This window comes from Urocampus carinirostris, chromosome 15 (genome assembly GCF_059441175.1).
Source record: "Urocampus carinirostris isolate Australia breed hairy pipefish chromosome 15, RoL_Ucar_1.0, whole genome shotgun sequence".
In the NCBI taxonomy this organism is placed as follows: Eukaryota; Metazoa; Chordata; class Actinopteri; order Syngnathiformes; family Syngnathidae; genus Urocampus; species Urocampus carinirostris.
The window spans coordinates 37,689,548-37,703,573 of NC_142363.1; the positions used below are offsets into that span (position 1 = coordinate 37,689,548).

The window sequence follows — 14,026 nt, forward strand, 5'->3', positions numbered from 1 at the left end:
GGGTATAATTGAATTAGAAAGGCCTGGCTTCCATTCCCGCTAATGAAACATGCTCTAAATAGAGCCCAGATGGGACGGGATATCCCGGGTGGGCATCGATACGGTGATCTCGGCCTACCTCTCCCTGTTGAATTTGAGGGAATGCAAGATGGCGGGTATCTTCTGCCTTAGGTTCCACAGGTGGACGCTGTCGTCGGCGAGGGCGCTCACTAGCGCCCCCTGACCGCAAAGAAAGAGTCGCGTGAGGACACGGCGGGTCAAATTTGAGCGGGAAAACAAAATCCTGACCTCGTTGATGAGAAACTGGAGCTGAATGACGCCGGCGCCACTTTCGTGCTGACAATAACACTCCACGCCCGCACGGCCGAAGCTGCCGGATCAGTTCGGTCGAGGAAAACAATTTCGTGGCTCCTAAATGTTTTTACACTATTCTTCATTGCACTATTATCACAACTACTCCTTGGTAAATATTCGTTCGATTTAGTCGGACATTTTTCTCTTCTCGTGTTAGCTTTTAGGTAACAGGCCCCCTGTTAGCAGGTTGGTGGCAACGCGTAATTTAAATCAGCAGTGAAATATGCTAAACACAATAATACATCATTTTCCCCTCATCTCCTGGTGACCTTGTTAAGCTTCCTTATCCATGAAAATATTGTTATTTCTATTTTTGGTGTGGGTCTTTGGTCCTTTTTTCTACCATCTCGATTCATTCCACGGACAGACTGAGGAGATCATTTCTTCCTCATGCCATGAGGCTCTTTAACTCCACCCGGGGGAGTAAAAGCCCACATGAAACCACACCCCCACATTGCATATTACCCTATTTTTATTACAGTGTGTATTTTATGTAGCACTATTTAAATACTCTATATCAACACTTTACATCGGGTATTTATGTATTATATTCCTTTTATTTTATTATCGTTTTATTTTCAACACAAATATACTGCTGGAAGTGTGAATTTCCCTACGGGATCAATAAAGTATCTATCATTCAGTGCCAGTGACGTCCTTAGCCGTCAATAGATTCAAGTCCCAAATGGCATTAACGATTCGCTAAATCATGTAAATAAAAATATGCTAACACCGAACGGGGAAGGAGCTCATTTTCAATGACAGAACTTAAACATGAACATGTTTCCCGATTAAAAAAAAAAAAAAAATTTACGGTAAAATGAACTAAAAGATAATTATATAAATAAAAGGGTTTTTGGTTACCTGACTATTACTGAGAGGTATTACAACAAATGTGCTAGACATTTTTTTTCATTTTAAGAATATGAACTTTTTAAAATAATATCAAATTTGGTGGTAGTTTGTGTTATATTATCTTGTTTTTATAACCAGGGCAAAACCCAACCAACAATACAAATGTAACAATTTCAATGAGAGCGTTTTATACAATTACATTTTATTTGCACACATTTCTTACAATTTGATTTATGTTTGCTCAAAAATCCTGACATGTTTTTACTTTACTTAACCCGTATATTGTGTTAGGGTCTCCAGTGACCCGTTTCAAAGTCATAAAATGAAATAATTGATGTGTCTCAGGGGCCATAAAATCAAATTATGATGGGAATATATGAGGTTCAGGGTTCAAGTCCAGCTACCGGAGCCGCCCCATGTGGAGTTTGCATGTTCGCCCTGTGCTTGCTTGGTTTTCCTCCCACATTTCAAAAACATGCATGTCAGGTGAAATGGCCGGTGCATATTGTCCCTAGGTGTGAATGAGCGAGTGAGTTTTCTGTCTCTGTGTGCCCTGCGACTGGCTGGCAACCAGTTTAGGGTGCCCGCTGCCCGAAGATAGCTGGGATGGGCTCCAGCACCCCCGCGACCCTACTAAGGATAAGCGGTGCAAATAATGGATGGATATATCAGCCAATACTTCTTTCTTTTTTGGTGGTCAGGACTAAGTTAGACTCCAGCTTTGAAACTGACGTGAGGGTTAAATCACTTATTCCACTTCATCAACATTTTGTTAGTTTTCCCTTCAATTTTACTGATTAGCATTTTCAACTTCCTGTGAAGATTTTAGTCAAATGCAAAGCTGCAAGTCTTGAAATAAGTGATTTATAGGAAAAAAGGATACAGCCTCAAAGCTCCATTCAGCGTCCCGACAGCCAAAATCTTCTGCACGGGGTCGAAGGCCATGGAGGACGGTTGATGCGGGAAACCGTGACGTACAGTCTACGAGAGAAAAATGAGTTTTGAATCAAATAATGATTATAGTTCCAAGTAATAGAGCTGGAAATTCAACCGTTTGTCACACCACGCAAATCATACTTCGAACCTCTTTTCATCTTCTTTAGCTCTGAAAACCCAAATGAGGATTCATTCTTTACAGCCCGCGGTTTACGGGCTCATTTAGTGTTGACCAAGAAAAAAATCACAATGGGGGGCCTGCAACGCTTTCTCTACGATAGATACATTAGCTAAGCAGCTTCCGATTAGCATGACGGTGACATCACATTTCAAGTGAACGTCACGATACATTCGAGCTTGGACCGGCCGACAAGTTCAATTGTAGATAAAAATAAACAAACTGTTCAGAATATTGAACTGCAGGAAGAAATGCATTAGCCAGATAGCTAGCATGATGTCGTGCCGTTGATGTCATACTTGACACGAACATCATGATACATTATCAAGCCTCAAAACAAGAAGCTTTGCAACTTGGTTTATAATGGAAGGGACGAGTTCGGCAGAAAAATTTAATCAGGCTATTTAACTGCAGGGATACGTTTGCTAAATAACTAGCAATTAGCCTTACATTGTAAAGACATTTGACTGTGACATCACGATAAATTGTCAAGCATCAAAACACCAAATTTTACGACAAGGTTTATTTGGCTTTGGCAAAAAAAAAGAGAAAAATATACGAAAATGAAGTACAACTATGGAACTGCAGCGATACGTTAGCTAAATAACTAGCAATTAGCCTTATGTCGTAAAGACATTTGACGATGACATCACGATAAATTGTCAAGCATCAAAACACCAAATACTGCGACCAAGTTTATTTGGCTTTGGCAGAAAATAAGAGAAAAACATACAAAAATGAAGTAAAATCATGGAACTTCAGAGATACATTAGCGAAATAGCTAGCAATTAACATCGTGACATTTGACAGTGACGTCACATTTCACGTGAACGTCACGATACATTTTTAAGCATTAAAACATGAAACTTTGCAAGCAGGTTTATTTGGGTTTTACAGAAAACAAATAAAGAATAGAGAACTGCTGATATACGTTAGCTAAAAAGGTAACAATGCCTAATGTCTTAGCGTTTGACGATGACGTCACTGGCGTGAAAGTCAGAATACATTTTCAAGGGTCGGTACATGAAGCGTAAGAACCAGGTTCGAAAAATGAATGAAAAATATGAAAAATGAATAAATCCGTATCTAGAACTGCAGAAATACGTTAGCCAAACAGCTAGCAACGAGCATGATGTCCTGCCATTGACGTCATACTCGACATGAACGTCACCAGACATTTTCAAGCATCGTAACCTGAATCTTCGGAACCGGGTTTCGCTTGGACGGACCCAAGAGTTCTACGGGAAAAGACCGATGCTAATAAAGTGCGCCGGGGGCCACAAGTCAGTGCGAGGCAAACAAACCCTCCTTGGCTGTCAGCCATCACACACAACCCCCGATTTCAAGAGCAGAAACGACCGAAGACGGAAGCTCTAAATGAAAATGGATGAGGATTTTGGGGGGACAGAAGATGAGGAGCTCATCATAGGATACCTTGCAAAGCTGGAAATGCTCCGACTGCAGGCTCTCCGGAACGGCGTCGTTCTCCTTGGCCGCCCCCGACTGCGCGGCCGCCGACGACGAGGAGGACGACGACGACGTTAAGCCGTCCAGAACCTTCCGAATGTTAAACTTCTTCATCTTCTCGGTCGGCGGTTCCGGAGCAGGCGAGCGAGGTAAGCCGAGCTAGCCGAAGGAGGGAGGGGGAAAGTGGGGGAGGCTCTTTGGCGAGGCTGCGGGAGCTTGCTGGCTGACTGGCTGCTTATCTGCTACGGACGAGGCGCACTTGTCAACGCCGTTCCGCCTCCATCTCACGGGGGGTCGATTGAAAGAGGCTCACCGGGTCGTGGCCCGGCTTTCAATCCGGCATGGACGCAGCGAGAAGCGGAAGCAAAGCCCAATGTCACTGGCCGCCCTCCCACAAGCTGGAAGGAACGCGGCTAGCTGCTAATGGGCTACGGAAGCGCGGCGGACTGCGGAAAAGACCCGGATGTGCAAGATCGTTATCAAACAAAATACATCATCAGAATCACAACAGTCTTCCTTATCATATCATTTACCTCATTCCATTTTTTAAGGTTAGAATATAATCAAGGGAGAACGTGTAATATTTAGTGCCTCCTAGTTTTAGATTTGATGACAAGGCAAAAATACCGGAACTATCATACCAATGTGAATTTCTATTAAAAAAAATCATAGGTCAAATAATGAATTTCTCTTACAAAGTAGAATCCGCCGTGTTTGCCTGGCAACTTGCTGCTACCCTGTGCTCTTTGGCACTGGTTTTCGTTCGCATTAGACGATACAGTGCCCTCTAGTAGTCAAATATTCATACCTGTCAACCTCTACCTTTTTGCCATACAAAGTACGTTTATGATGCATTTTAAGACGTGTACAAGGAAATCTGTACGGAAAAAGACAAATTTGTCAATGATGGGTACCATCCGCTATACACCGACGATCACGAAACAGCAAATCAATTGAGTCTAACGAGGTCGCCGCGGTAGCCTCTATCTCGGTATGCGAGCGTTTGATGCTCCTGTGCGCATGCGTCTGCCGCCTGGGGGTTTCCCATCATGCATCATTCCGAAAAAAAAAAAAATATGGTGTACGATTATTTTGTATTATGTACGGGAAAATTCGACAGTTTGTACGGGCATGGAGCCCTGGAGCGCGACAGGTATGGAACTATCATACCAATGTTAATTTCTATGAAAAAAATCATAGGTAAAATAATGAATTTCTTGGTAGAACAAAAATCATACGTAAAATCTTACAAAGTAGAATCCGCCATGTTTGCCTGGCAACTTGCTGCTACCCTGTGCTCTTTGGCACCGGTTTTCGTTTGCATTAGACGACACTGTGCCATCTAGTAGTCAAATATTAAACACTTGCGAGACTGTAATACTTAACACTTGTCAACAATGTAGGAATAATATTATTGGACAAATACGAAATGTTATTAGAAATGATAAGTCGCCCTCTTGGGATGCAGTAAATATCATTTCTAAAACTATAAGTAAATTGATAATAACTAAAAATTGTTTACAGCAAGTTAGAAAAATTGTAAGTGAAAAAAAAAAGGAACTGTTTTTTTTCTGAGTCAATATATTCTAGGTAGACATAGTTTTCCTTTTTTGAAATATATTTTTTTATGAATTATTCTAAAGGTTGAGGTAATCTCTACAGAGCTTGATGAGGTGTTACACTGAAAAAATACTGTTAATTGTGGAAGCTGTAATTTAGTGTGAGTACTGTATACTTGTCATTTATTTTGTTTTGTTATAGCTCCAGGACACAATTGATTGTGAATTTTTGAAAATATTTTTCACGTTTAATTTTCTTAACAGGAATGTTGCAAGTAAACGAATCAGCGAAAATAATTGATAAGGATGACACGCAAAGCCAAGTATTCTGGGAAACCTCTCATGTCATATTTGAATCGTACATAAGCAATCATTATTAATATTTATGTTGTGTCCAGCATGGTCGCCATGGCGACCAGCTGGCCCCGCCCCCTGGGCACCGGCTGTAGTAAATCAGCTAATTTGCGTGTGTGCTACTTAAGGCTGGGTTGTGGGTATTGCGGGTGCTGGTTCATTACATTTTCTGTTCTGTTTTGCTCTGTCCTGTTTTGTTTGAGTCGTTTTGAGTTAAAACCTGTTTTGTGAGTATTCCCTGGTCTTAGTTCCTGTTTGCCTGTAAGCCTGTTTTTGTTTTGTTTGTCCCTGAGAGTTGGACGACTTTTATTTTTCTAAATAAAAGCACTAATCGTTAACGCAAATGAGTTCTCCCTCCCTTCCTGCCTCCGTTCTGGTCCGGTCTCCCCGTGACAATTTATCAATTAAAGAATGATGCAATGTATAATCTACTCATGGAAATGAAACAGAGTAGAAGTTAAAAAATGTATTCTACCTACTCCTCTTTCTGAACATGTGATTTTTTTTTATATGTTTTTCATACAGGGATGCTGCGGGGATGAATAAAGTATCTATCTATACATGTTTGGAAAACAAGTTTCATTTGCAACAGTTTTGATTTTCAAAAGTATTATTTTAATACATTTGAAACTGAAAGTGAGTTGATTTGCATTTTTAGAAGTGGTGCAAAAAAATCAAAAATTTCTTTTGTACTGTAAAAAAAAAATCCCACATTGGAAAAAATGCAGTTGCACTCCACTTGGCAGAAAAATATACAAGATAAAGACTCATGAAAAGAAAAAAATATGTGTTCGCCTCCTATAGTATTTACATCTGAAATAAGGCTATACACAACTGGAATATTGCACTTCAGTTAGTCAACGCGACAGCTAAAAAAAATCTTCCATTGCAAGTTATAGAAATGAAGTCGAGTGCAAATAAGTAAACAGTACAATGTAAAACGTTTAACAGTACCAAAATAAAGTGAATAACTTTTCTGCAATAAACTACTTCTTCTGCATAATTGTTTCAGAATTAAGTCAAGAGCAAGCCAAAATAAAATGCACATCACTGGAATGTTGCACTTGCCCGGAGTATTGCACTTAGAATAGAGACATTGCACTTTAAAAGTCAAAGTCGTGTTTATTTGTATGGCCCTTACTCAAAAAGAGTCCTAATTGGCATGTTACAAAACCATCCCCCACTACTCCTATTGGGACTCAGTTAAATGTTGTGCATATTATGAAAAGGCTAAGTGATTCATGTAAAAAATATTTGCTGACTATTTAAATCCTGATGAATTTGCACAATTTATAATGGTAATTTCGGTTCTTTGGAAGAAATTATTTTACTTTATATACAATTATTTTGTAAGCAACCACACCTCTGACTGTAGTTTTAACTTCATACGCCAGTGCGCCTTATATATGAGAAATAAATACCTTACGACTGTTTTGGGGTGGTGCGCCTTCTAACCTGGTGCGCCTTATAGTGCATTTATTAACAATTGCCACTGTCTTATACGACTGGGATTTAATTCCAGTTGCCAGTAGTGAAATGTCTCTCATTGCAAACAATTTTTGAAACATTCAACATCTTTTTGCAATGATCTTCTACAAAAAAACCACATACAAAGATGCAACACTTGTTTTTCTTCACGGACTTGCCAAAAATAACAAGGTCATAAAAATCGATTTAATGATAGATATTATCCCGTGCATTGTTATTGTTGCGGTTTGCAGTGTATGACTGGACTGCGGCTCGACTGGCTTCTTAATAGACTGTCTGGCTACTACCCAAACGATGCATGTTTTTATGAGCTTTTTTGGCGGCACATTATGAGTACAATTCTTTAAATGGGTCTCGAAAGGACCAGTAAAACCTCTGGCTTGGGACAGTTATCATGGATAATATTGTGGCATTGGCCTTTTTGCTTTATGAGAAAGTTGCAGAAACACTTTGCAAATATAAAGATGTATTCCTCATATAGAATACAATGCTTGGCAAAAGTATTGCCCCCCCCAATCATTTTATGTCGTATTGCCACATTTTAGGCTTCAGAGTTAAATAAAAATGACAGAAATAATAATAACTTTCAAAGAATCAACAACACGTGAGAAACAGTCGTGAAGTGGAACTAAATGATTTCAACTTTTTATATTATATTTACAACAATAAAAACTGAAAGGTAGTTGTAAAAATATTGCCCCCCCTGTTCTTTCAGCTCAGCCATCAGACTCCAGAATTTCCCTGATAACTTCTGAATGATCCAATGTCGACCTAAATGATTAACAATGACATACAGAGTTTACCTATGTGTTATTGAGTCCCTGTTGAAATGCAACTGCTCTGTGATGGCTCAGACGTCTGTGAAAGGTCTGGAGAACAGACTGCATTATGAAGACCAAAGAACACATCAGGCAGGTCCGACATAAAGTTGCGGAAAAGTTAAAAGCAGAAATTGGATATAATGAAATTTTTGAAATATATCTCTGAGAGCGCCGTGTGAGCAATAATTTTAAAACGGGAAGAGCACAAAACCACTGCAACCCTACCAAAACCAGGCCGTCCCTCTCAGCTTTTGGTCGAAACTGTGAAAAAACACACAACCGAGAGGCCCATGATCACAATGGATGACCAGCAGGGCATAGACAGCTAAGGTGTGACAATTTGAGCATAAGACGACCATGAGCTGTACTCTACATAAATCAGACCTTTATAGAACAGTAGCAAGAAGAAATCCTTTCTGAAAGAATACTACAAAGATGCCTGTTTGGCGTTTGCAAGAAGCCCCATCGGAGATGCAAAAAACATGTCGAACAAGATGCTCTGGTCAGATGAGACCAACATTGATCATTTTTGGGCTGAATGCAAACCGTGACACTTAGCGTAAGAGTAACACTGCACATCGGCTAAAAAACACCACACCCATTGTCAAACATGGTGGTGGCAGCATCGTTCGCTGGGGTGGCTTTTTTTTTCCAGCAGAGGCTGGGAAAATGGTAAGAGTAAATGGAAAGATGGGTGGAGCTAATTATAGGGCGATATTTTTGCAACACCTTCATTTCAATGTTTAATTTGTTAGCACAATATAAAATGTTGAATACATTTGGTTTCTTTTCACGATCGTGTCCCACATGTTGTTGATTCTCAGAAAATATTTTGAGTTTTTTTATCTACAGGTTTGAAGCCTGAAATATGGCCATACAGTATGTCGAAGATTTCTTGGGAGGGGGCAATACTATGGCAAGACACCGCAAATGCGACTTACTCCGAAGGAGTGAGTCCAATCGACAATACCCGAGCGCGTCGTCTTGCGAGTTCTCTCGAGGTGAAATTTGACACGAGGAACACGTCTTTTGAAAGCGGCGTGTGAAAATAGGCCGCATTTCCTCCTCGGCTCAAAGCGGCCCAATTGACTTCTATAACAGGAAAATCTAGTCGCATCAACGTCTCAATAGTTGGGTGCCCTTTTCAGATCACTGACCTACATTGTTAATTGACGGCAACACCCGAATCATGATTTGTTATTATACCTACTCGCTTGTCTTCATAAAGTCCCTGTACATTATGTATCTATATCTATGTATATGAAATGAAATGAAATGATCTGCATTTCTATAGCGCTTTTCAAGTCAAGACTTCCCAAAGCGCTTTACAGTGTGCTTCACATTTCCATAGCGGCCGCGCAGCCATGTAAGGCTCCTGCATATTGGGGGTATTAGTGGTCCAGTGTCTTACCCAAGGACACTTCGACATGTAACACGGAGGAGCCAGGATTCGAACTGCGATCTCTTGAGCCCAAGACGAGCGCTCTATCTTCTGAGCCACTTCATCTAATTTAACCTCGGGTGACTTGATAATTGACCTGTGCTGGGTTGTCTTCGCTAGAGGGAGACAAAGATTCGTCAAGATCCCATTCTATCGATCTATGAGCCAAGTCATGTTTATTTGTATAGCCCTTAATCGCAAGAAGTGTCTCTCTCTCTTTCTCTCTAGACATCTATCTACTATCTATCTAGATATCTATCTATCTAGACATCTATCTCTATCTATCTAAATGTCTAGAATCTATCTATCTATTTATCTAAACATCAATCTATCTAGACATCCATCTATCTATCAATGCTACCCATCCTAACTACCTATTCTATTTACCTGCCCAAGCTACCTCCCTAAGCTATCTACCTACCTACCTACCTACCTACCTACCTACCTACCTACCTACCTACCTACCTACCTTTTGTTTTTTAGAATTCTTTGCATTTGATATTATAAAAATGAGTAGAGTAGGGAATTATTACATTCAACTTCCATTTTTATTTTCGTTTTTAGTAGAATTTAAAAGTTGAAAACAACTCTTGAATGCACTTTGACCCGGAAGTGCAAATTGGAACAGGTGAGCGTTGTGACATCACAAGTGTGACCATGGGTCAAATTCAATCACAAAATGGACGACATTGGACAATTGTTGTAACTTTTGGGACGTTTTGGTTGAATTAGTTGAGTTAGTAACACGACAATAAGACGAATGTTCAAGTCATGTAACAGTAAGAAATCTTTTTTGAGTATTCTCGGCTGATACGATTCATTTTAGGTGAGAAGAGTGTTCATGGTGGTTTGTTTACATTTGTAAGTAAGAAGTGACAGCGTTCTCTTCTCCATCCAGATGGTGGTGCAAGGGAGGTCGTCCCAAAGCTCCTCCTGACGTAGACCTCCACGCAATCGCTGACCAAACCCAAATCCAGCCCACCACAGCACCACAGGTACGCCAGAAGACGAACCGGGACTCTGACTTTGTGCTTGCTCCAGCGCCAAAGATGACGGACGTCGGCAAGAAAGTCCTCCTGGTGGCGGTGGACGTCCTCTGCGTCTTCATCGGTGAGTTTTGTCACGTCAGGTGAGTTTAAATAGGCCCATCGGGGACTGAGATTGATACGCTGAAGCATAGCGTTCATCATATTTTGGTCACAACATGCAAAGTTGCAGACTGAGAGCTTCAAATTCACAGTAGTTGCTGCTTTTCTACTTTTGCATTGGAAAAATCTCCCTTAAAGCCTTCAAATATCAATTATTGTGTGCACAGAGTGTCAATAATTCATTTGATTTCCTCCCTGACACGTTTTCTCATCAGTAATCGATCTTTTGAGACCATTTCTTCTGGCAAAACGACACATAATCAGTGTTTGGAATCACCGGCTGAGCCTAGAAATTGTTCTCTGTCAATCTTGTTCAAACAAGTCACAGTCGGCCAGCGTTTCCCAACACACACACCAGAAAGAATGCTCCAGGGTCTCCTCTTGCACACTCACAAAAAATCTGTTCAAATACTTAGGACACTTGTGTTGACATCTTGGCAGGTTGTTGGATTTATAAGAATGCACCTGCAAAATGACTATTTTCAGATGTAAAATGACATTCATTCACGGAGAGATACAACCTCTCATGGCAGGTTTGCCATATTAAATTGTATTTTATAGGATTTAAAGTTTAGTCGCAGCCGTAAGGAGCTGTCTGAGAAATTGAGAAGATTCTTGTGTTCTATAAAGCAATAGAGCTGGTCGGTTGGATCCCTTCTGCAAAGCAAAGAACAAAAAAAAAACCTTTAATTTCTACAAACATGAAATGTTATTGATTTCAGGTATTGATAATGAAATGTCATTACAAATCTTGATGAACACAGCATTTGTGTTCACTTTTGAACTTTGTCGAAAGGAAAATTCACCCTAGGTACGATTTAAAATACCGCATTGTCTCGACCAGGGGTGTCAAACTCATTTAAACTCGGGGGCCACACGATAGAACAAACATTTTCTCAGGGGCCGGACGAGTAGATTAGAGAGAAAGAAATAAGAGAAAGAGAGGGAGAGAAAAAAAGAGAGAGGGTGGGACAAAGAAAGGGAGAAAGAATGTGAGAAACAAAATAGATAAAAATAGAAATAGTGAGAGAGGGGAAAAGACAGAGAAAGAGAAAGGGGGAGAAGAGAGAAGGGGAAAGCAAAAGAGAGAGAAAATGAAAAAAATAAGGTAAAAAGACATGTAGAGAGAAAGTGACAAAGATGAACAAAGAAAGCGAGACAGAGGGTGTAAGAGAGAAGGATAGAAAGCAAGAGAAAAATGGAGGGAAATAGTGAGAGAGAGAGAGGGTTTGAAAGAGAGAGGGATTAAGAAAGAAATAAAAGTACAGTGTTTGTGAGAGGCACTTGGCTTTGGCAACATCAAGTGGACATATTTCAACCTGCAGCTCGTTTTTCTCTTGCGCTTCCCCAGCATTGTCTCACGGGCCGGATTCAATCCCAAAGCGGGCCTGATGGACACCCCTGGTCTAGACCTTCAAAAAGTGTTTTTGCAATTTTTTGTGTGTTATATTTTGAGTGCACCGCGCGATAAAACGCATAAAATGAAAATACTATCAGAGCTAGGGTTGCATAAAAATAACTTCAAATGCAGTTTCCCCCCTAAAATGAATTGATTCATTTATAAATAGTTACCGTATGTCGTAGCATGTCATTGTACTTTTTCAGATTGAATGTATCGTATTTTCTGGTCTATGCGGCACAAAACTGAATATCGAGAGACACGAGCTCAACTGCGACCGACTAAATGGCGATGTGCCAACAGAGTTCGGAGGTTTACTTTAAAAATGTAATCTCGTACAGTTACTATTTATCTGTTGAATATTGTAATCAGAATACTTTAATATTGAAGAAATGTAACCGGATTACTTTTGGATTATTCCAATACCACCTATGCTCATAAAATACAAAAACAATAATGATTAAATTACTAACAAGTGATCGTAGGTTCGATTCCCAGTTCCTCTGTGTTATATGTGGAAGTGTCCTTGGGCAAGACACTGAATCCCTAATGCGCCCAATAAGCAGGTCGGCGCCATGCATGGCTGCATGGCCGCTATTGGTGTGTGTGTGTGTGAATGGGTAAGCGTGAAGCACACTGTAAAGCGCTTTGGGAGATCTTCATTGACTTGAAAAGCGCTATAGAAATGCAGATCATTTACCATAAATGAACAATGCAACCTTTGGAGCAAACCAAGGTGAGGTATTTGCTTGTAATCCTACAAAAAAGTGCTCCAATTTTAGCCACATAGTACAGTTTATGAAGCGAAATGAATCATTTTTTCTTTCACGTGGCGGACAAGATATGCTCTGTCTTAGTTTACATTAAGAACCCAATATTGTTTTAAACACCAGTTGTTGACTTTCTAAATTGTCAAGACACTTTTTACTTGTTTAAGGTGGGGATGCCAAACCTAGGCTAAATGAATGATCCTCACAACAGAGCAATCCAGCGATCAAATAGCGGATTTTTGAAAACATTTAACTGAAAAATGAACCTGAATGCATCATTAGCGAGCAACTCCGCGACTTGCTCACGCCAATTTGACCAAATGAGTGCTCCATTGAAGGAAAAACAAAATACAGAAAAAAGTAAAGTGTTTTACCTGCGAGACATTCTGACAAACACCGTTGGAAAAGGTGCCGGTCCGTACAGATACAGCTCACGCACGTAGATCCTGCGCGTGTGTAAACCCAATCTCTCTCCCTGTCTCTCTCGTGTCAGTGATTGAAATCGGAGTGCAATTCCTCTATCGGCGCATCATGTATCCGAAATATAGTTTGAAATCAAATTGTGATTGAACCAAATGTACCCTTAATTTGAGGATGTCTTTTTTCTGTGACTGTAACGGAAAACAATTAAAATATTTGTATACGGATAACGTCACGCACTTACCTGCAGTTCTGATTACATTGTAAAAACAATTCAAAATCCACTCAAACTTCCTCATTTTTCCTCTGACAAAGCAAGTAAAAAGTTCTCTCCAACTGTTTGGATCGCGAGACAAAGTACAAATTCCAAACCCTAAATGTTGATTTTATACGCCCAGGAAAAGACATTTACAAATGATTTTGTCCAATCATGCCACTTTTTGACAGACATTCTTTCATATTTTTAAGCATGTGTTGTCGGAGGCTATCGGAATTCTTGGCTTGGAGGTTACACAAACAGTCGAGCAGGTGCAAACAAAGCGGCCTGCCGCGACTCGCCCGACGCACCGCAACCCGTCGGAAAGCTCCGGATGTTGTCGGCGGCCCCTTGTTAGCAAAGCCGGCTAGCCTGAAAGGAAGCGACAGTAGGATTCAACGTCATTGCCATTTTTGCTCTGTTTTTCGGAGCTCCTCCCACAAGTTGCGTACAGTTCCGGAGCTTCTTGTTTTGTCGGCAAGAAGGTCCCCCGGATTGTCCGGATGTTGTCGGTGGCCCCTTGTTAGCAAAGCCAGCTAGCCCGAAAGTAAGCGACAGTGCGAGTCGATGTTACTTGGAG

At 40.5% G+C, this 14,026-nt stretch overlaps 2 protein-coding genes across 3 annotated transcripts in view; one reads left to right on the forward strand and one right to left on the reverse strand.

Moving 5' to 3' along the window:
* stxbp5b (syntaxin binding protein 5b (tomosyn)) overlaps window positions 1-4,527 on the reverse strand; it is a 42,770-nt gene extending 38,243 nt beyond the window's left edge. The window contains exons 1-5 of the mRNA XM_088354720.1: window positions 4,486-4,527; window positions 3,758-4,236; window positions 2,093-2,190; window positions 289-370; window positions 119-219 (exon numbers count right to left, since the gene is read on the reverse strand). Of these exons, the coding sequence (XP_088210846.1) occupies window positions 119-219; window positions 289-370; window positions 2,093-2,190; window positions 3,758-3,904 (428 nt within the window). The 5' untranslated portion in view covers window positions 3,905-4,236; window positions 4,486-4,527. The remainder of the gene's footprint in view (window positions 1-118; window positions 220-288; window positions 371-2,092; window positions 2,191-3,757; window positions 4,237-4,485) is intronic.
* Window positions 3,471-14,026, forward strand: part of LOC148352354 (phospholipid phosphatase 2-like) — a 39,872-nt gene continuing 29,316 nt past the window's right edge. Inside the window, exons 1-2 of one of the 2 annotated variants that reach the window (XM_088354719.1) lie at window positions 3,471-3,939; window positions 10,352-10,563. In XM_088354719.1, the coding sequence (XP_088210845.1) occupies window positions 10,503-10,563 (61 nt within the window). In that variant the 5' untranslated portion in view covers window positions 3,471-3,939; window positions 10,352-10,502. Of the gene's footprint in view, window positions 3,940-10,080; window positions 10,280-10,351; window positions 10,564-14,026 lie in introns of those variants that run through there. The other variant, XM_088354718.1, reaches the window with a different exon arrangement.